General features: G+C 40.0%; 1 protein-coding gene across 1 annotated transcript in view; it reads left to right on the top strand.

Annotated features, from left to right (window-relative positions):
- The window catches only part of polrmt (RNA polymerase mitochondrial), a 74014-nt gene that overhangs the window by 31587 nt on the left and 18805 nt on the right, over positions 1-23622 (top strand). The window contains exons 10-16 of the mRNA XM_033046519.1: positions 3179-3967; positions 5158-5280; positions 8638-8760; positions 9912-10091; positions 13060-13146; positions 15494-15607; positions 22688-22740. Coding sequence (XP_032902410.1) covers positions 3179-3967; positions 5158-5280; positions 8638-8760; positions 9912-10091; positions 13060-13146; positions 15494-15607; positions 22688-22740 — 1469 coding nt within the window. The remainder of the gene's footprint in view (positions 1-3178; positions 3968-5157; positions 5281-8637; positions 8761-9911; positions 10092-13059; positions 13147-15493; positions 15608-22687; positions 22741-23622) is intronic.

The following is a 23622-nucleotide window of genomic DNA, read 5'->3' as shown; positions in this document are numbered from 1 at the left end:
AATTGATTCTATTTGTTGAGGGTTAATTGTAAGTCAGTGATCACTCCTGGAACAGTGTTATTTTTGTTTATTTATATGATTGGATATTGTTGAAAATGATGGCATTTATTGTCCATCTCCAACATCCTTCAATGTTGAAGCAGCCAGCAGCCAACTACATTGGTGAGTCTGAATTAAAGATAGATGACAATAAATGTATTCTTGTAAAAGTCAACCATGTAGGTTTATTGCAAAAATCTGCCAGTACAATTTTATGTGTCCTTTTGAAATGCAACATAGAAATTAGGTGCAGGAGTAGGCCATTCGGCCCTTCGAGCCTGCACCGTCATTCAATATGATCATGGCTGATCATCCAACTCAGTATCCCGTACCTGCCTTCTCTCCATACCCTCTGATCCCCTTAGCCACAAGGGCCACATCTACCTCCCTCTTACAACATCATAACATCATACAAACTAGAAGAAAACAGCATTTTTTGTAAACCAGCATCTGCATTTCCATGTTTCTACCCAACAAACTAGATCTGTCTGCTAACCTTTGCTCAACCTAACCCCAACCTTGTAAGAGCAGAAATAAATCACCGAACCCTGGAGCCTGATTTGTCGTTTTCTTGAGTTTGAGGCAGCAGAAGTCTGCAGCAGGGTGATGCCATCCAGTTCGACATCCATAGGTGCCCGCCCTAAAAAGGGCGCATGCTCCAGGTTGGCGCCAAGCTGTGGTGCTGCTGCTGTCTCTGTTGTCGTTCACCTGACTGAGGTCAGTTGTCAGGGCTCACAACGGGGAGGTCGACTACATGAGCCCCACTGATTTGATATTCAATAAGATCACCACAGATGTGGTAGAAATTTCAACTCTGGCTTATCAAGTGTTTATTTAATTCTATCAATAGTATTCAAAGGCACTGCTTCCATTTTCCTTTGAAGAAGAATTCCCAAAACCTATGAGCCGATGTGAAAAATATAGTGTCATAGACGAAGTGGGGCCCGTTGGGAGGGCTAGTCCCCCAACGCAATGTTCCACCTCTCCACTAATTCCAATGTTGGTGGCCAGTGGGGGGAGGGGCTTTCTGGAGCGCTAGTATGGGTGTTGTAGGCTGAAGGGGCTGGTTTCCAGAGGGCTGGTATGGACATTGTGGGCCGAATGGATTCTTGGGCTGGCAGGTTAGTCACTCAAGCCTGTTGTGCTGGCAGCTCACGGCTGGAGGGCTGGCAGTTGACTCACAGCTATTCCTTGAAATTCCATTTCAAGCAGGGTGCAAGGCCACCAAATTCAAGTGCAGTTTCATACCATTTCGAGCAGGGTGCAAGGTCACTAAAGGCAGCGAGTCGTGACCTCTCTCTCCTCCATCTTGCAGAGACTGAGCCACGCCCACACTTCTGGGTTTTATAGTCCCTCCCGCCCTCCCATCAGAAGGGGCGTGGGCTTCATGGCGTGATTGACAGGAGAGAGAATCTCAACATTTTTTAAACACTAATAACTCTTATTTTTCATCGATGTGAAAAATCCTCGGCACCTGATGAGCGGAGGGGGACTGAGTAAGATGGCCAAAAATCACAGCCGTACGTGGTAGCGTTGTTTCTAAAATCAATATAAAGCGCAAACAGGCAGTGGTTTTAAGATTAGACTTTTAATTATATAGAAGGCAAAGCAGCTTTAATTAGGCAAGGCAACTTTAATTAGGCAAGGCAACTTTAATTAGGCAACACAGCTTTAGCATTTCCAAACCAAAGGCAACACAGCTTTAGCATTTACAAACCAAAGGCAACACAGCTTTAGCTTTAGCATTTACAAACCATATTTTCAAACCACATTAAAGGCACTGACAGGTCAGTAAAACCACTCACAGTTTAGTAGACATGTGTTCAGTGTTATTCACAGCTCAGACTGAGAGACTTGACCCTCTCGCTCCCCCATCTTGCAGAGACTGACTGAGGCACTCAACACTTCCGGGTTTTATAGTCCCTCCGGAAGGGGCGTGACCTTCAGGAGAGTGAATCTCAACATTTTTTAAACACTAATAACTCTTATTTTTCATCGATGGGAAAAATCCTCTTGTCCTGCGTAGCGGAGGGGAACTCTGAGTTAGATGGCCAAAAATCACAACCATAAGTGGCAGCGTTGTTTCTAAAATCAATATACAGAACAACAGTAAGTGGTCAAGATCAGACTTTTAATAATATAGATATGTGTAATAATAGGTTTAAACCATGAAACTCTAGTTCTGAATTCCCCCACGTTCACCCTGTCAGGATCCTTCAAGAGCTCCGTAATTAAATTTAGTTGAATCTAAAGGCCATATATTTTGCTGTCTGAATGGCCAGGAAATGGAAAACTTGTTCTAGGCCACTAATGGAGAATAACATGCAAGTGATAGTAGAGTTTAGGTGGTGAATATTGCGTAAAGCGACTTCTTATATTTCCACTTTGTTTCTCTGACCTTTGTTTCCCAGTGAATAACTGCCTTCAAATTTCAACTGGGTCCTCAGGCATAATACATAATGGTATGATAATTGAATCATTTAGGTAGTGATTTGGGAGAGAAGAAATGGCTCTGTTCACATTGCTTTACAGAAAGCCGTTGTCGTGTAGTAATGGAGCATCACAATCAATAATAGTCTTAGTTTAGTTTAGATATACAGGATGGAAACAGACCCTTTGGCCCACCAAGTCCACGCCGACCTATAATCCCCACACAGTAACACTATCAAACAAACACCAGGGACAATTTACAATTTTACCAGGCCAATTAGCCCATAAACATGTACGGCTTTGGAGTGTGGGAGGAAACCGGAGCTCGCAGATAAAACTCACACAGGTCATGGGGAGAACGTACCCATAGTCAGGATCTGTAAGGCAGCAATTCTACGGCTGCGCCACCATGCCGCCCCTTCGTGTGAAAGGGAATAGTAAACCACAAAACAATTGATTCAGGATTAGAAAGGTACCTAAATTGAAATGTTAATCTTTAATTTAACGATGAAGCAGTAAATTTGTAAAGAAGATACAGAGTTTCATTATTTTAACTAACACACACACACACACACACACACACACACACACACACACACACACACACACACACACACACACACACATTGCAAATATACAAAAGTTGGAAAATCTGAAAAATTAACATTTTTGTTTGAGCGTTTTATTTAATGATTCTTTTCTTTTGCAGATTGGTTTCATCAAGCCACATCCTATTCTAATGCAAATCCTTTCAGAAGCTGCGGAGACAACTTTGAGCTTTGACGCCTGCGTCATGCCCATGGTGTGTCCTCCCATCCCATGGACTTCACCCAAGTTTGGTGCCTATGTTCTGGCCCCTACCAAACTAATGCGGTGCGTGGAGGGAGCTGTGCAGCACCAGTTACTTTTGGAGAAGTGCAGCAGGTGTGACTTGCACGCCGTATTGGATTCCCTAAGTCAGCTTGGAAACTGTGCTTGGAAAGTGAACGAACCAATACTCGATTTAATTATCTCTATTTTCAATGGCAAAGGGAGCGAGAAGCTGGAGATTCCACCTCCGCTTTCTGAAGCCCCAGCCATGCCCAAGTATGATCCAAAAAGTGACATGAGTCCAGCAACAAAATCTTCATTGAAAAGAAAAATTGCTTGGATCAGGAAAAGATCAGCTGAAATGCACAGCCTCCGAATGGATGCCCTTTATAAGCTTTCCATTGCCAATCATTGCCGACATGAAATATTCTGGTTTCCTCACAACATGGACTTTCGTGGAAGGACGTACCCTTGCCCACCGTATTTTAATCACCTGGGCAGTGATGTTACCCGTGCCGTACTGTTGTTTGCAGAAGGAAAACCGTTGGGTGAACATGGGTTAAATTGGTTGAAGATTCATCTTGTTAATTTAACTGGCTTTAAAAAATCATGTTCTCTCAAAGAGAGACTTTCCTATGCTAATGCCGTAATGGATGACATCTTGGATTCAGCAGATAATCCTTTAACCGTGAGTGAAAACTGTCTCAAAGGTGTCTTTGGTGGATAAATGGTAGAATATGCATGTTATAACTTGTCATATTACTGTTTGAAATGTGTATCAAATAGTGAGTGTTGGATGTATTCTGTGGATGTAAATTAATGGAGTATCAAGTGATTTTTACCTCCACAAGTGGTTATTCCCTTGAGAAAAAACAATTCTGCCGTATTTGCTCCTATTAATTATTTACGACAATGGAGCCAGCTAAAAGGACATATACTTATAGGATGAGGAAAGCAGGGTCATATGCACTCCTTGGTGTCATTAGATAATTCAGCTACAGACTCAAGAAACTTTGCCTACCAGTAACTTCAGAGTTTTGGATGAATACAAATTTACATTAGAGTTTACATAGAAACATAGAAAATAGGTGCAGGAGGAGGCCATTTGGCCCTTCGAACCAGCACCGCCATTCATTGTGATCATGGCTGATCGTCCCCTATCAATAACCCGTGCCTGCCTTCTCCCCATATCCCTTGACTCCACTAGTCCCTAGAGCTCTATCTAGCTCTCTCTTAAATCCATCCAGTGACTTGGCCTCCACTGCCCTCTGTGGCAGGGAATTCCATAAATTCACAACTCTCTGGGTGAAAAAGTTTTTTCTCATCTCAGTCTTAAATGACCTCCCCTTTATTTTAAGACTGGCCCCTGGTTCTGGACTCGCCCAACATTGGGAAAAATTTTCCTGCATCTAGCTTGTCCAGTCCTTTTATAATTTTATATGTTTCTATAAGATCCCCCCTTTACATAGAATAAGGGTCGTGGGCTTGAAGAAAATTGACTAATTATGCCTAGAGTTAACTAAGCGTTGCATAAAAATGACGGTTGTTTTAAATGAAGATTAAAATCTTTTGTGTAAAAAGGAACTGCAGATGTTGGTTTTCACCGAAGATAGACACAACCGCTGGAGTAACTCAGCGGGTCAAGCAACATCTCTGGAGAGAAGGAATAGATGATGTTTCGGGTCAAGACTCTTCATCAGACTAAAATCTTTGTTCATTGTAACAGTTTAATGTGAATATTACTTTTGATTTAAATGGTTGACACCATCCAAGTTCAGTAAAAAAGAGATAGAGAGAGATAGAAGTAGGAATCACTTGCTGTTGATTAATGCTTTTACATAAAATAAGGTGTCTGAATAGCTGTTTGCTTTTCCCCAGGGAAGGATGTGGTGGATGAATGCGGATGAGCCTTGGCAAGCTTTAGCCTGTTGCACAGAGATAGCACACGCAGCAAGATCACCTGATCCAACCAACTACTTCTCTTATTACCCGGTCCATCAAGTAAGTTCTGAAATATTTAGGAACACGTTTATTGTTAAGTTACTCCAGCATTTTGTGCATATCTTTGATTTAAACCAGCATCTACAGTTCTTTCCTACACATTGTACATCTGACTGACTGTGCTGACAAATGACTACAGACATGACTACATGCACCAACCATCTTCATGTGTGGATGTCCGTATTGCACTGCTTGGTCCTCAGTTCATTTGCAATTTCTTGCCACTGAATAATGCCTGTACCTGCTCCATGTGGTAGTTGATATTTAATGTTAAAATAAATCGCATCCAGGCAACCTCTGCTCGGTGTGACATTCAGGATCTGGAATTTCAGAATGCTAATGGACAGCGACAACACTGCCAGACCTGCCCATTGCCTTGCCATCCGAGAACTCAAGCATTGCAATCGGCGGCCTGAGTGAGACATGACAGGTAGAGGCAGCCAGCTGGAAATGCAAACTGGCAGAGGTATGCTATCTTCATGGGAAGTGCTTTGCCATCAAGACAAAGTAAACTCTGTGGGATGTGATCATCTTATGGCCCACTGACTCATTCCAACATAGAACCAACACGTGTCCCAAACCTGAATATTATGGCTTTTTAGCCAAGTGAAAAAAAAACCTTGGCTAGCATCCCATATAGAGACAAACTCTTGGAGTAGTGTTGTCATAGCCAAGGGTCAGTTTTGTCAGGGGGATGTACACAAGATATTAGATCGGTCTTTACTGGACCTTATCATGCACACGTTATTCTTTTTATCATGTATCTGTACATGGTGGATGGCTTAATTTTTTTTCATGTATTGTCTTTCTGCTGACTGGTTAGCACGCAACAAAAGCTTTTCACTGCACCTCGGTACAGGTGACAATAAACTTAATTAAACTTATAATGCCCTGATCCAGGCACTGGCACCTATTAGATTCTATAACCAAAGATAGGCACAAAAAGATGGAATAACTCAGCGGGTCAAACAGCATCTCTGAAGAGAAGATATGTATGGCCCAAATACCATACCCCAAGAGCCCACTATTGAAAACCTATCAAGGACAGAGAGGTAGTCAACCTTCACTGGAAAGAGTATGCATTCCATAAGCTATCCTGTGTAATCCTGACTGACAAGGAATTGAAAAGACAATAGACTATCTGAAAAAGAAAACTATGGGGGCAGGCAGTATCCCTGCTCAAGTACTAAAATTGAACTTGGGATAACTTCGGAATATTATGTGGGAAATTGCAAGTCAGACAATCAGAAAAATCACATCATTTTAGGCAGTTTAGGAAATGATCAAATGGACCAGTTCTCATTCTAAGCAAATTTATCATGTGAGTAAATCAAGCAATTTGGAGGGGAAATGGTACTTGGCCTTTGTTTCGAGAGGATTTGAGTACAGAAGTAAATATGTCGCACTTCAAATTTCTGGAACCCTGATTGACCACATTTGGGATATTGCGTACAGTTTTGATCATCTTGCCTGAAAAGGACATCCTTATTTTATGGTTTCTAAAAAAAAAAGTGACCAGAAAGCTTCTGGGAGGACGGGTTTGCCTTTTGAGAAGAGATTGAGCCTATAAGCCCCAGATGAAAAGAAAGAAAAACAGGTCTTTTCTAATTTGATTTTTCCATTATTTATTTTTTTCATTTTTTGTTTCACTTTTTGATTTTGATTTTTTTCTCCCTAGTGTGTAGTTAAGTGGTATTAATATGGAATTACAGTGAATGGGTATTCAGTGGCGGACTTATTGGCCAAAAGGCCCATTTCCCTGATGTTTGACTCGAGGTCAGTCTTGCAAAAGGAACAGAATTAAGCTTTTTGATCATATTCAACATTTTTCTAAAATGTTTTATAGTTTTTATAAGAATATTCTCATTGAAATCCACACTTTTTACAGGGCTGAACAGGCTAGAAGCAGGAATGGTGTTTTTCTTGACTCTGGAGTCTAGAACTTAAGAGTCCGTTTTGGAATGGTGAGCCATTTAAGAGTGAGATGAGGAGACATTAGGGATTGTTGAATCTATCGCATTCCCTACTCCAGATGGCGGTGATGCTCAATCATTTAATTTGTTCAAAATGGAGAATGATAGATTTCTGGATGTTAATGTGCTGAGGCAGATGATTGACCATGATCTTGTTGAAAGGCTGGAAATCCAGATGGCCTAATGCTGCTCATGATTCTTATATGATTTAGGAACTTGTTATGTTTACCTTTTTCCTACTGCAAAAGTATGTCAAGGACTCAATGTTGGTCTAATCCCCATGTGTAACATCTTGGAGCTATTGACCCAGAAATTGCTGGTAAATGCCAGCAGCTTAGAACAAAATCACTGGCATTTACCTGTCTAAATGGAAGCAATATCTTAGACTTGCACGTTAGTGTTGCCAAACAAGTCCCACAATGAATGATCGATATTTGAATGATGAGAAAAACCCAGCCCTTTTGATTTCAATTAGGAATCTTGGATCGCAGAGAGTAGGAAGGTGTTGTGGTTTGGTTTACTGTTTTTAGTCATTTGTCACTGTGGATGTATAGTGATTTGTTTTCAAAAAATTATTGCAATTATTGATATTTATGAATAATACATTTGTTATTATATTTGGGGTCTCTTGGATCTCTTGCAGATTTTGCAAATGGTAAAGCCGAGAATAGTGCTACACTGGCTTTGGGATGGGGCTTCTTCGATGTGCTGCTTAAGCTCCTGTTGTCGTTCAAACCTTGTTACTGGAGTCCCAAATGGTGATATTTCAACTAGTGGGAGAGTCTAGGACTAGAGGTCATAGCCTCAGAATTAAAAGACGTTCTTTTACGAAGGAGATGAGGAGACATTTATTTAGTCAGAGGGTGGCGAATCTGTGGAATTCTTTGCCACAGAAGACTGTGGAGGCCAAGTCAGTGAATATTTTTAAGGCAGAGATAGATAGATTCTTGATTAGTACGGGTGTCAGAGGTTATGGGGAGAAGGCAGAATAATGGGCTTAGGAGGGAGAGATAGATCAGTCATGGTTGAATGGCCTAATTCTATTCCTATTCCTTATGACCCAAATGCTCCAGGCAAACAAGATCTCCAATTCTAGTAAAGTTAGGCACCGGAAGAACATGGGTAAAAAAAATTCTAGGCTAGTAAGATGCAGAGAGTTCTGTACTTCCAAACAGTTGACCAATAATTTAATGGTCGTTTAGGAAACCAGCATGGTATGTTGATTTTAGTTTTCCTTTTGAAAAGCATGCAACGGTCAAAACAACAATGCACAAATGTTTTATTTGACATTGACGCCATATTTCTAGACTGATTTTCCAAGGTCCTGCACGATATTCAACTTTGACCAACTCATCGGATATATTTGTGTTTTATCTTTTAACAGGACGGTTCTTGTAATGGCTTGCAGCACTATGCTGCTCTAGGACGTGATGTAATTGGCGCAACCTCTGTCAACCTAATACCCTGTGAGGTACCACAGGATGTCTACAAGGGAGTCGCACAGCAGGTAAGTGGGATGAGCTGCAGTGATCCCTGTGATTGATCTGTTTGTCATTCACAGTTCATAGCCCCTTGGTGAGTGAGGAAGCAGCATGCTGTCACACTGATCTGACAATCTGCACATTATTTCGCATTCCACTAAAAATAGAAGGATGTTAATATCACACATTGGTGATAGTATATACATTTGTATCTGTTGGAAATAATTAATTCCGTTTTTATATTAATTTTGAAGATATATAATTACTTGTTTTCCATTGCAAAACAGTTGTTGAAAATATGACTCCCAAGTGTTGGAGTAACTCAGCCGGTCAGGCAGCACCTCTGGAGAACATGGATAGGTCATGTTTCAGGTCAAGACCCTTCTTCATTCCGAAGAAGGGCCCTGACATGAAAAGTCACCTATTCATGTTCTCTAGGGATGCTGCCTAACCTACTGCGTCACTCCAGCACTTTGTGTCTTTTTTGTAAACCGCCATCTGCAGTTCCTTGTTTCTGCCTATTGTTGAAAATATGTTCTGTTAATACCTGAGAATTACACTCATGTTGTACAAAAGTATAATTCAATTATTTTAAATCATAAATAGTTTTGCTATGCTTACTTCTAATGATACTCCCGATCTCTAATACTGTGGACAAGATACAATTGCAGATAAGTGATGTTTAGTGTAGTTTCCTTCGTCAGTGAGGAAATATTAACAATTGTGTAACTGTCGTGAAATGTGTACTGAGCTCATGAAAATTGAATGTTTTCTTTTAATTATGGTGAGGAAAAAAGAGAAATTCATTCTCCTGAATGAGCTTTAGTCCAAATCTTACGTTATATTAGAATGCCATATATCAAATAAAATATAACGATAGATCAATAACTTGCATTCCGTTGTCTTGTATGACACTGGAAGCTGGCAAACAATATTCATCCGTTGCCTTTGGCACTTGCTCTATCCATCTTTCTTTGAAGATGCATCATAACGCCTGTCTTTGATAAGTGTTTAGTCATATGTGTTAATAACTGCATGTGCAGCTGGAGATCTGTTTTTGTCTGGATTATGTTCTTCTATAGTGCCTTGGGACATTTTGCAATGAAACAGTGCTACAGATGGTTGAGTATCTTTTCCTTTGCTTCATTATTTAATGAGCTTGAATTTTTCCCTTCAGGTCGAGCAATTCAGAAAGCAAGATGCTGAAAAAGATGTAAAAGTTGCTCAAATCTTGGAAGGTTTCATCAATCGTAAATTAGTGAAACAGACTGTAATGACCGTGGTCTACGGTGTGACACGGTTCGGTGGGCGGCTCCAGGTTGAGAAAAGATTGAAGGAAATTGAAGATTTTCCAAAGGTACTTAAGAATGTAGTGGTTTTATGGGCAAAGACTTAAAGGTTATTTCGTTTTATCTCTAGGGTAAGATGGAGCATTCCAGTCCATCTAAAACTGATTTTCTAGACAAATAATTAAAAAACGGATTAACCTGCTGACAGACATTCCAGTTCTGTTTTCTTGCCTATCATAAATTGGCATGCGCATAAACTTGGAAATTTTTCAGTTTGAGGATGCGAGCAGTTTATAAATAAGATATCACCCTTAACTTGATCACAGTGCAAAGTTAAGATTTGGGCCAGAGGAATAGAATGAAAACCATTTAACACAAAGCTTGAAAAAACATAGAAATGCTCAGCAAATTATTCAACATAGAGCATAGAACAGTACAACACAGGAACAGGCCTTCTGGATCACAATGCCCGTGCCGACAATGATGCCAATTTAAACAAATCCTTTCTGCCTGCACATAATCTACACCCTTCCATTCTCTGCCTATTCATCTGTCTGTCTAAATGCCTCTTAAACGTTACTATCATAGCTGCTTCCACCACTTCCCCTGGCAGTGCTTTCCAGGCACCTACCACTCTGTGTGTTTAGAAAAAAAAACTTTCCTCATAAAGCATCTGAAAGAGAAATAAAATTCTATCCATGATTCAGACAACCTCATTTAGTGCCCATTAATCCTTGAGCTTTCTGTCATGTAAACTACTGCTTGGCTTTTTGAATAAGAACTTTGTTTTAGGTTTCAAAAGTAATATTTTTATATGGTCTCAGTTTCAAAGAAAGTAACTGACGTAATCAGATAGTATTGTGATTTAACAAGGAGAGTCCATAAACGCATAAGAGTTAACTATGGGATTTTAGCAGAAATGAAACACAAAGGATCATAACTAACATTGTTTAGTTACAGAACAGTTTGGTTATAGTAAGTTAGGATGTTCTATATTTGACCCTGAACATCCTACAAAAAATCAATGACTTGCACTGAGTTGCAATGAAATATAAATGACCTTAAAATAAATTTAATCTTGTACATCAGTTGTTACTTCAAACAGAAATTACTTGAATTAGACAATTTACAACATACCAAGTATCTTAACACAGCAACACAGCATACAAGATATTAAACTTGGGGGTAATCTTCCATTTCTTCAGATGTATTAGTCTGATTTAACCATGAACACTGTTGTCACGGCTAGAGGAATAGTATGCAGCATAAGTATGTTGATTTTCAACAGAATGCATTTCCGATTAAACTAAATAATATTTTTTTAGTTTTGAATTATTCTTTGTTTCACTTTGGACTTCTATGTTCTAGTATTAAAACTTTATTTTTAAACACAAAATTGAAGATAACAACACCAACCACAATGTATTTGCCGGTTCGACCTTGCTAAAACCTTATGACATTAATTGGGAAGGTCTATCCCTCAAATTTGGTTACCTTCAAGCCCTGATCGTCGCCAACCTTTCAAAACGGGACTAATCTCAATGCTAGCCAACATCGAGCAAAGCTGCATCTTTGCCTGTAACTCTAATTTTCACCTAATTTCCTTTCCTCCCAATGCATCTGTGTCTTGCCTACAGCAGGCACCTAAGGCACAGGGGAGAAATACCATTAATGCTGCCTCCGCAAGATCCTCCAAATCTACTGGCAAGAATAATATAACCACCTTCTGTGTCAGTCACTATTTCCAACATTGAGGCCAAGTAACACTCAGTTGGTGCCATTAGGCAGGCAATACCATTTGCATACCCCATACCAGCTTTCAGAAACAGACATTGTTACAAGCCCTTCCTCTGCTCATTTGTTCTACTCACAAAGCAAGGTTTCCTTAAAATTGCAAAATCCTTCCTGACTCTCAGGAATCCTTGGTCCACTCAAAAAGGAAAAAGAACATTCAGAATGACATAGGGGATCTTGCACCCAAGTGTCAGGAGCACAAAAAAAGTCCTGTGTAAACAGCAGAAGGAGCCTATCACCTCATAAACCATGCACCTGTCAATCTTAGAAGCAAGGAACTCCAGATGCTGGTTTACAACAAAAAAACACGAAATGCTGGAGTAATTTAGAGGGTCAGGCAGCAACCCTGGAGAATATCGATGGGTGATGTTTTGAGTCGGGATTCTTCTTCAGACCATTCTTCAGTTAGAATTACAAAACACTGCCCCTCTTCCTCCTTCCCCCATAACCCCCCTCTCCGTCCCCTCCTTTCTCTGTTCCCCGCCCTCCCCTTTGCCCCATCTGGACTCGTTCCTATTTCTCCCCTCCCCTTTCACCTACATTCCTTCCTCCTGCGTCACAATTTACAACTTCAATCCTTTTGTCTCGCACATTTTGTCTTTTCATCTCTGGTCTTTGTCCTACCATCTGCCTATCCAAAACCTTCCTCACCTTTGTCAACCTATTAGCTGCCAGGCTTTATCCTATCCCTCCTCTCTTCCAGTGCTCTTTCACCTCCCCACAATCAGCCTGAAGAAGTGTCTTGTCCTAAAATATCACCTATTCATGTTCTCCAGAGATGCTGCCTGACCTGCTGAATTACTCCAGCACTTTGTGTTTTATTTCATTTGTAACTCATATCAGGCGTCACCTGTCGCATCTCTGGTGGTGTATGTGAGGCTATACGTTGATCTGATCAATCACCTCAGAACCCCCAGAGTTGGTCTGAAAGAAAGCCATCCGCAATTACTGGCACTACGTAAGAGCAGAGTAAAAGGCCAGATAAAAATGCAGCATTTTATGCTTTGCTACATTAAATGGCTAAAATGCAATTACATTTCTATTGAATATTTTAATTTCGTCAATACAAAATGTATTTTAAGCAATCCATTACAGAAACTCCGTTTGTTGGAATGTATCAAACTAATAACGTTAGGTCATGCAGCTTCGTGTTCCTTCTGAATTGATGTGTCTCCAATGTCACTTCACATGTCTTTTGTTGTATGGGATGACTATCATATTTAAAGTGGATTTAACTTGCAGGACTACGTGTGGGAAGCTTCTTATTACGTGGTGCAGCAAGTGTTTAACAGCTTAAAAGAGATGTTTACAGGCACCAGAGAAATTCAGGTAATTTCACTCAATGTGGTTATGTTCACGGCTAATCATTTGACTGAGTGGTCAAAGCTGAGCCATTATAATCAGTTTTAAACTAAACAATTGGGATATTACCTGATCCATTTGGGACATTAATGTTTGTAGCATGACAGAAAAATGGACATGGTCAGATGTGTTATTGTTCTTGATTGAACTTGGCATTTAAATTAAACCAAAAATACTTCTTTCTAGATCCACTTTCTTGAAGTCATAATTATTTCTATGAAGTGAAAAAAAGAATATTTGAGGGCTGGAAGCAAAGCAGATTTCCAAGTGTGAAGAACAGAATTCAATTTTAATAAGAATGTGCTTTCTTTCAAATTGGGCAATATCCAGAATTTTGGAGTCACAAAGTGCTGAAATAACTCGGCAGGTTAGGAGCAACTTGGAGAACATGGACAGTTGACGTTTCGGGTCGGGATCCTTCTTCAGATTGATATAATAGGGGGAATGAAAGCTGGAAGAGAAATGGCGGCAGGCCAAATTATGGCAAGTGATAGGTGAATAGAGCTGAGGGATAGTTTGATTGGGCAAATGCCAAAGATGAAAAGATGAAAGGCATAATTATGGTGTCTAGAATTCTAAATCTATTTGGAAATATATGATCACTTTGTTTGGTTTCTTTTGGACTACAGTGTTGCATCTTAAAGCTTTTGCTTGGAACAAATGTTGCAGTTGTACAAAATCTTGATGCTTACTGTTGTGCATAGTTCTGGTCGCAGCATTTCAGGGTGGTTGTCATAGCAATAGAGAGTGCAGAAATGATTTGCTGGGATGTTGCCTGGAATGGAAGGTCGTAATTATAAAGTGAGATTTGAGTAAAAAGATTTATTCTCACTGGAATATATGAGGCTGACGGGTGACCTTATAAAGGTTTATAAAATTCTGCAGGGCATAGATGAGATAGATAGTCAGAATCTTTTTTTTTTCCCTTGGGGCAGGAGACCCTAGAATTAGAAGGTATGAATTCAAGATACGAGTGTAGAAATTTAGAGGAGATCTTTAGAGAATGTTTACTGCAAATGGGATTAGCATTGAAAGGCAACGCTGTCAGCTTGGTTGAAATGGGCCAAATTGTTGCATGTTTCTATGGTTCCTTGAGAGAACATTAATATTTAAATAGAAACATGGAACTGCAGATGCGGGTTTACAAAAAAAAGACACAGAGTGCTGGAATAACAGTGAGTAGCATTTCTGGAGAACATGGATAGGTTACATTTTGGGTCGGGACCCTTCTTCAGACTGCTTAGACTGGAGAAGGATCCTGACTCGAAACGTCATCTATTGATTTTATCCAGAGATCCTGTCTTACCTGCTGAGTTACTCCAGCTCTTTGTGCCTTACTTTATTAATATTTCAGAGGTCTTCAGTCTGCATTGAAAATGACTAATAATAAAATAACCCAAAAGCATAACTAGCAAAATATATATTTGCTTTTTAAATTGTCTTCCAGTCCTTGTCAATGCTGCCAAATTCATTTGGGAATCTAAACATAAATTTGTCACGTTGTGTAAACACACTGATTCATAGGGTGTTTAAAAAATTGATATTTCTACTTGAAAAATGCCCAGAGAAAGTGTTCCAAGTCTGTCTAGCCGCAATATCCTAAACTAGATTTTTTTTTAAACCACATTTTGAAATCCCCAAGGATGAACTGAAAATACAGTTTACTAAAATAAAAACTCAAAGCAGGTCAGGTAACATCTGCAGAGAAAGCAATGAAGCATTTTCTTTCATATAATTGCCCAGTCTTCAAAACTTCCTCCCAGACATTGCAGTTGAGTTCTCCGAGATAACAGGTTCCGCTGGCCAAGGAGTCCAGAGCAAAGGTCGCTGTTACAAAGTGAGAGGTGGGCCATTAAGTATTGAAATTTCTTCACCCAGGGAGTGCTGAATCTTTGGAAATTGCTGAAAGCCATGGAGGCTATCATTGATTGTATTCAAAACAGAAATTTGTATATTTCTGGGCATTAAAAGGCATTGGGGATTAATCAGGAAGATAGGGAAAATTGAGGAACTTAAGGACTCAAAGAGCAGTAGTAATTCAGCAGGTCAGGCAGCCTCTCTGGAAAACATGGATCGATGACATTTTGGGTCAAGGCCCTTCTTCAGACTTCTTGAGGGAGAAGTTCAAACATAATCTATTGACTGACCGACTAGGCTCGAGTGGGCTAATTGACCTGTGGCTCTTTTTATTTATGTTCCTCCCAATGTAAACTCTCCATTAATGGAGATCAGGTTAAACTAAAACCCATCTAACATTAATAATTGCATGTTTTAGTGTATATTGGCTTCTTCATCTAATTGGTTTTCTCTTTAGGACTGGCTAACGGAAAGTGCCCGATTAATTGCCCGATCAGGAAGTTCAGTAGAATGGGTAACCCCACTGGGTCTGCCGATTGTACAACCATACCACAGGACCAGAACTACATTAGTAAGTACCACATGGAACTCTATTAGCTATCTCTCCTCTCAGATCTTTTAATCAACTTAAACAGCTAAATGTGTAAGAAGGAACTGTAGATGCTGGGTTACACCGAAAAAAAGACACAATGCTGCAGTAACTCAGTGGGACTCTGGTTTTAGTTTAGTTTAGAGGTACAGCGCGGAAACAGGCCCTTTGGCCCACCAAGTCCACACGGACCAACGATCCCCGCACAATGACACTACCCTACACACTAGGGACAATTTCTACTTGTTCCATGCCAATTAACCTGCAAACCTGCACGTCTATGGAGTGACTGAAGAAGGTTCACCCATTCCTTCTAAACAACTAAATCACTTCCCTAACCATACATGGTACACCCACACCCCTTCTGAAAGTCATTTAACGAACAATCTTTCTGTTTTCTGATATTCCTACCATAATCTAAAGAAATCCATGAATATTCTTCAGATTTGAATGACATGCACATCTTATCAAGTCTCTTTGGCTATCTTGTGACATCACTGCTGATCTATGACTTAAACTCATTAACCTATCTTTGTCCCATATTAGTTAACAGAAACAGAAATATAATAATGTCAAATTGAAGTAACTATGAAAGGGTTCATAAGAGATTGCCAGATATCGGCATTATTAATAAAGGCATCAAGTTTAAAGCAGCACAATTATGTTAAATCTTTATGAAAGATTAGGCTTCGACTACAATATTGGTTTCAACGCTGAGCATCTGACTTGGAGATGTTCTGACCTTCATGATTGAGGATTTTATTTAATAGATTGGAGAAGCTGGAATAATTTTACATGGGACAATTATGATTGACTTGATTGATATATTCAGAATTCAAGCTGCTCGATTGATTAATCATTGGGAAATTGCATGAAGTGGGGGGAAAAGATCTTTAAGCAGAGGATATAGATTTAAGATGATTGGCAAAAGCAGCGGGGCAACACAAGGAAACAATTTTTAATATTGAGTGCTGAAATGTGCTGCCTGAAAGATGGTTGAAGCAGATTTTTTTTTTAAAGGAATAGTACATGGGAAATTTTGTAGGGCATTGGGGAAAGATCAGGAAACTGAACTAAACTAGATTTATCTTAACTCCACAAGTATCAATTGATATTTGATAATCTGACTATTTTATTTCTGAAGGTTTTACCTTCAAAAGGCTAAAATTAACTATGCAAATTATTTTGTAATGTTTTATATTACTAAGGAGAAGGTTCCTGAGAAGCTGAAAGGTCAGAAGGTGGATAAGCCACTTGGACCAGGTGGACCACATCCCAGGGTCTGAAAGAGGTAGCTGTAGAGCTTGTGGAGGCCTTGGTAGAGACCTTTCAAGAATCAGTAGAGTCGGGAAAGGTTTCAGAGGACTAAGATTGCAAATGTAACTCTACTGTTTAAGAAGCGAGTGAGGCAAAAGAAAGGAAATTATCAGCCTGTTAGCCTTACTTCAGTGTGTAGGAAGAAACTGCAGATGCTGGTTTGAACCAAAGATAGATACAATGTGCTGGAGTAACTCGACGGGGCAGGCAGCATCTCTGGGGCAAAGGAGTGGGTGACGTTTCGGGTCAAAGTGTTTGGGACAAAGACCCGTTATTTATTTATTTGCCTCTGTGCTCCACAATTTGAGATTCGTAATCACATCACATGTGGCACATTGTCAGATTTTAATAAAGGCCATTTTTATACGTTTTTGTTTCACCATGTAGAAATTACAGCAGTGTTTATACATAGTCCCCCCATTTCAGGGCACCATAATGTTTGGGACACATGGCTTCACAGGTGTTTGTAATTGCTCCAGTGTGTTTAATTGCCTCCTTAATGCAGATATAAGAGAGCTCTCAGCACCTAGTCTTTCCTCCAGTCTTTCCATCACCTTTGGAAACTTTTATTGCTGTTTATCCACATGAGGACCAAAGTTGTGCCAATGAAAGTCAAGGAAGCCATTATGAGACTGAGAAACAAGAATAAAACTGTTAGAGACATCAGCCAAACCTTCGGCTTACCAAAATCAATGTTTGGAACATCATTAAGAAAGAGAGTACTGGTGATCTTGCTAATCGCAAAGGGACTAGCAGGCCAAGGAAGACCTCCACAGCTGATGACAGACAAATTCTCTCTATAATAAAGAAAAATCCCCAAACACTTGTCCATCAGATCAGAAACACTCTTCAGGAGTCAGGTGTGGATTTGTTAATTACCACTGTCTGCAGAAGACTTCATGAACAGAAATACAGAGGCTACAACTGCAAGATACAAACCACTAGTTTGCCACAAAAATAGGATGGCCAGGTTACATTTTGCCGAGAAGTACTTAAAAGGACAATCACAGTTCTGGGAAAAGGTCTTGTCGACAGATGAGGCGAAGATTAACTTATATCAGACTGATGGCAAGAGCAAAATATGGAGGAGAGAAGGAACTGCCCAAGATCCAATGCATACCACCTCATCTGTGAAACACAGTGGTGGGGGTGTTATGGCCTGAGCATGTATGGCTGCTGAAGGTACTGGCTCACTTATCTTCATTGATGATACAACTGCTGATGGTAGTAGCATATTGAATTCTGAAGTGTATAGACACATCCTATCTGCTCAAGTTCAAACAAATCCCATAAAACTCATTGGCCGGCAGTTCATTCTACAGCAAGACAATGATCCTAAACATACTGCTAAAGCAACAAAGGAGTTTTTCAAAGCTAAAAAATGGTCAATTCTTGAGTGGCCGTCAATCACCCGATCTGAACCCAATTGCACATGCCTTTTATATGCTGAAGAGAAAACTGAAGGGGACTAGCCCCCAAAACAAGCATAAGCTAAAGATGGCTGCAATCACCAAAGAAGACGCCCAACTGGTGATGTCCATGAATCGCAGACTTCAAGCAGTCATTGCATGCAAAGGATATGCAACCAAATACTAAATATGACTACTTTTGTTTACATGACATTGCTGCGTCCCAAACATTATGGTGCCTTGAAATGGGGGGACTATGTATAACAGCTGCACAGCTGTAATTTCTACATGGTGAAACCAAGATGTATAAAAATGGCCTTGTGTGCTATTTTGTCTACATCTCACTGTCTGCAGTCTTGTAGATATTCTTAAGTTCTCTCCGTAACTTACTTTCCCGCCTTTCTTTTGGTTTATCTGAAAATTCACTAACCATATCCTTGGTGCCTTCATTCAAGTCATTTAAGTAAGCTGTAAAATATGTTTGAAGTCTCAGCCCTGATACCTGTGCTTCATTACTTGTCACATCTTGCCAACCATATAAAGACCCACTTGTGACCGCTATCTATTCTTGGCTCACTTTATTGCAATCTCTAATTTTCCTTTCCTTGTCAATCTTTTAGTTTGATTTTATATATTCAATTCAGGCATCTGACCAGTCAGCTATCTTTACATTGACGTACATTTTAGTTGGCTTTAACCTTAATACTATCTTTAAGGTTCAAGTTAACAGATAGTAGAATTTTTATTTTTCCTCTTGAATGTTTCTGCAACTGTATCTTAACTGACCAACTCCAGAAACCTAATTTGCCAGTTTACTTTAGTTAGCTCTGCTTTTGTGCCCTTTTCTTCCCCTTATGTGTAAAATTCTCTCCTCACTCTCAGATTGAATGTAAGATTCAATTGTATCAGGATCACTGCAATCGATAGGTCTCATCATAATTAGATCATTAATTAATCCAATCTCATTGCACTACACAATGTGAGGTATAGACTGCTTCTTTTTGGTTCAAGGACCATATGTTCGACAAGGCTTTCCCACAAACAATACACTTCCCATCCATGATGTGTAGGAAGGAACTGCAGATGCTGGTTTAAACCGAAGATAGACACAAAAAGCTGGAGTAACTCAGCAGGTCAGGCAGCATCTCAGGAGACGTTTTGGGTCGCGATTTTTTCCCCCCCGATTATAGGAATAGCAATAATTTTAAGATTAAAATCCCTTAAGATTATTGTCACACCTTTCTGACAAATTCCCATTTTTCTTATTTCGAGGAAACTCGCAGAAGTGATTTTTTTGCCTTTTATCTCCATCTCCATCCAAACCACCCATATATTCTGAATTCCTGAATTTGCATTGTTGCCCTTTACATTATGCTATTACTAATGAATAAAACAACACCTCCACCATGTCTTAGCTTCCTGTCCTTCCTAAATATCATTGTACTGAGAGAAAATTGATCACGCTGAAGCATACATAATTCTTGTAGAGCTTATGCGGTGGTGTTTCTCATGGCTCTCTTGAAAGATACTTTCAAGAGAGAGCTAGATAGGGCTTTAAAAGATAGTGGAGTCATGGGATATGGGGAGAAGGCAGGAACGAGGTACTGATTGGGGATGATCAGCCATGATCACATTGAATGGCGGTGCTGGCTCGAAGTGCCGAATGGCCTACTGCACCTATTGTCTATTGGCTGGGATGTTTGTAGCAAGGACAGCAGAGTTTCAAAATAAGGCCTTATTAATCAGAGCTGAACTAAGGAGAAATTTCCCCTCCTAGAGTAAGGAATCTTTAAAAATGTCCCACTGAAGAGGGCCTTGGAGGTTCAGTAGCTGAATATGGGAAGCTTTGTTTCTCAGTACAGGTGACAATAATAAACCTAAACCTATTCAAAATAGATGTCAATGTACTTTTAGATATTAAGGAAATCAAATGATGTGTAGTGAGTATGGGGGATGTGGTGCTGAGTTAACAGATAAGCTATAATCTTGAAAGGTGGAGTTGGTGTAATGGCTCAATGGCCAAACTTCCTATTTCTTGCACTCTTATGTGTTGTGTAACAAATTAGCCTCTACCCGCGCCACTTTATTAATACAAGTCATTGGCATATGTGCAGGAGTCTGTGTCTCTCACGTTCTCTATCTCTCGGAAAAAGACCTCTGTCTAATGTGCTCTGACCTATTGTCACAACTTTTGCTTTTGGAGGCAAAATAATGCCTTTTCCTGTTGCTCTTCTACTTGTACAGAGGTTTTGCAGATTTTACAGGATTCCCAGTTATAGAAAATAGAAATAATTATTGGGAAAGATAGATGGTATTTGCAGTAAGCAAAAGCCTAATATGTGTAACATCACATGGGTCAGAGAGGCTTTTAGGTCCATTTATCCATCAACACCTTAAAAAGAATCATATACTTCCCCAAGTTCCAACCCTGACTGTGGCATTTTTATTGGGGAACTAATTCAGAAACCTTCCCATGACACTGATTTCAATGCAGATGCTTCCATTTGATATTATTACAGTATAAAACACTTGGTGGTGGAGGGGGGGGGGGAAGTCATATTTTACAGCGTGCATTCTATTCTATAAGAATTCATCGCAAGTCTGAAGAAGGGTCTCGTCACCGCCTACGGCACCATGCCTCACCACGTGGCATGCGTATAATGCACGCCATGCGCTCGTCATGACTCGTGCGTCGTGACGCGTAAATGACGCACAAATAACGCCCAAGTGGGACAGGCCCTTAATATTGCAAACTGTATGAATGGGGTTCAAGGGGTTCACTTCAACGTATATGTTTGCAGGCTTTCTTCTATTAGATTTACCATTGTTTATTAAATCACCTATTCCTTCGCTCCATAGATGCTGCCTCACCCACTGAGTTTCTCCAGCATTTTTATCTTCCTTCACTATATATTACGATGTCCAATGATGGACGGTTGCAGGAGTGTTGCCCCAAGTAACTGAACCGAGCAACAGCATTTCAGCTTTGCATTGTATAAATGAATGCAACCAATGTATGATACTTTGACATTGCTGCCAGAATTTGATATAACATCAGCCAATGGCCTATTTTAAAACAAAATCTTTTATTTATGTTTGAAATTTAAGAGCATCTATTTTAAGAATGGGAATGATTATAAATATACTGTGTTGAAGGTGACTCTTGTTAAATGGAATAGGTTGCAATAAATGAGAAAACCATCCGGATGATTTGTTGCCATATTTCAGAGATAAATGTGATCTGCATAAAACATATTGATAATCAAATGCAAATATATTAATGCAATTAAAGGATGATTAAATGTTTCTTTACAGGATACATTAGCTTTTCAGTTACTCTCCCTTCCCGTATGCCTCCTCCACTCTCCCCAACTTCCTTCTGATGGTTTGGATATAGTTTCTCACCTAATGCCCATTCTATTTTTTTTTAATGCTTATTTTGATGGGGATATTCATAAATAAAAATATATTGTGTGCATATGTACTCCTATTTTCAATTGGCACCCACACTTTTTCTTCTGGTAAGGTTTCTGGGATACGTGTCACATTTTTCTTCAGGAAAAGTTCAGTAGCTTCAATTTTATGTGGCTTTGCTTTGGCACCAAGTCAGAAATGAACAAAAATACAGACTGAAGGGCCTGTCCCACTTGGGTGTCATTTGCGCATCACGCAGGTAGCGCGCGAGGATTTTGAGAATCCCAAAATCCTGGGGCGCTGCAAGCTACCACACATCACCGCCTACGCCTCCATGCCTCGCCATGCGCCATGCGCGCATAATGCACGCCATGCGCGCATCGTGACGCGTAAGTGATGTAGCGTAAATGACACGCAAATAACACCCAAGTGGGACAGGCCCTTAATATTGCAAATTGTATGAATTAAGTTCAAGGGGTTCACTTCAACGTTTATGTTTGCAGGCTTTCATTTATTAGATTTACCATTGTTTAACTAAATTATATTGAATGCAGTTTTTAACAGTATTTTAAATAAAAGCTAAATGGACAAAATGCTGAAATACCACCTAATAGAAATCAGTTGTGTAGGAAGGAACTGCAGATGCTGATTTATACCAAAGGCAGACACAAAATGCTGGAGTAACCCAGCAGGTCAGGCAGCATCTCTGGAGAAATGGATTAGGTGACGTTTTTGACTGAAGACGGGTTTCGACTCAAAACATGGCCTATTTCTTTTCTCCAGAGATGCTACGTGACCCGCTGAGTTACTCTGTCATTTTGTGCCTATCTTCAATAAAATGCAGTTGTTCCAAATCAAGAAATGGCTATTCTTTATTTCATTGAAAATATTGCAAGTGAAACCACATTCATTTGTTTTGCAGCTCAGAAGCCGTCTTCAGAATTTAAAACTTCAGATAAATCATGATGCAACTCAGTAAGTATTTGACTTTTTAATGAATGGCATATGTTGTATGGTTATGGAAAATAATAGGCTTAATTGTAGCTGCATTTAATCCTGAAGTATCGTACACACTCATCAGGTGGATTGGTCAAAGAGAAGTCACTGTTCCCAAGCAAAGTGAACAAGGCAATTTACACACTCCAGATATCAGGATGCAGGTTCTGGCACAAACTATTGGTTCAGGTATATTTTAAATATGTTGCTGTTCATCACTTCCTTCCAAACAATGAGTCTAACTCTTGTATCACTCTTGGGTGAAAAGAAAATCTTTATCTCAGGGCTGCCAACATTGGGTGAGAGTTGAGAGTGAGAAATTGCGAGGGAGCGTAGCGACCGAGGGGGGGAGGGTGTGGGAGGGGGTGTTCCCCCTCCCATAGTAGGCACCGGAGGCAGCACCTACGCCCCAACTCACCCGGTCCGCTCCTGGCTCCGGGCCGGGGTTAAAACTCCATGGGGTGTGGACAGAGCGGTCAACGGACATAGAGCCGCCGGAGGTGAGGGTGGGAGATGTGTGCCGTGCCTCAGGGAGGAAGGGGGAGGGTGGTTGGTGCTGATAGTTTGATAGCCCTGCTTTAAACCAATCCCCTCTAGTGCTTGAATCACATATCCTGGGAAAAAGACTATGCATTCACCTGATATTCCCCTCATGGTTTTTACTCACCTCTAAAACAATTTTTGCTTTATTTTGAACTTTCAGCACCCGCAGATATTTGAGCGTGAGAAATTTTGTGATCAGCGTGAGAGCATAAGAATCTTGTGAAATGCGTGAGTCTCACACTCAATGCGTGAGAGTTGACAGTCCTGCTAATAATGCAAACATTTTATGCAGGTTCCAATTGTTTGAACAAAAATCAC

Source organism: Amblyraja radiata, chromosome 29 (genome assembly GCF_010909765.2).
Source record: "Amblyraja radiata isolate CabotCenter1 chromosome 29, sAmbRad1.1.pri, whole genome shotgun sequence".
NCBI lineage: Eukaryota > Metazoa > Chordata > Chondrichthyes > Rajiformes > Rajidae > Amblyraja > Amblyraja radiata.
This window is presented reverse-complemented; position numbering and strand designations above follow the sequence as displayed.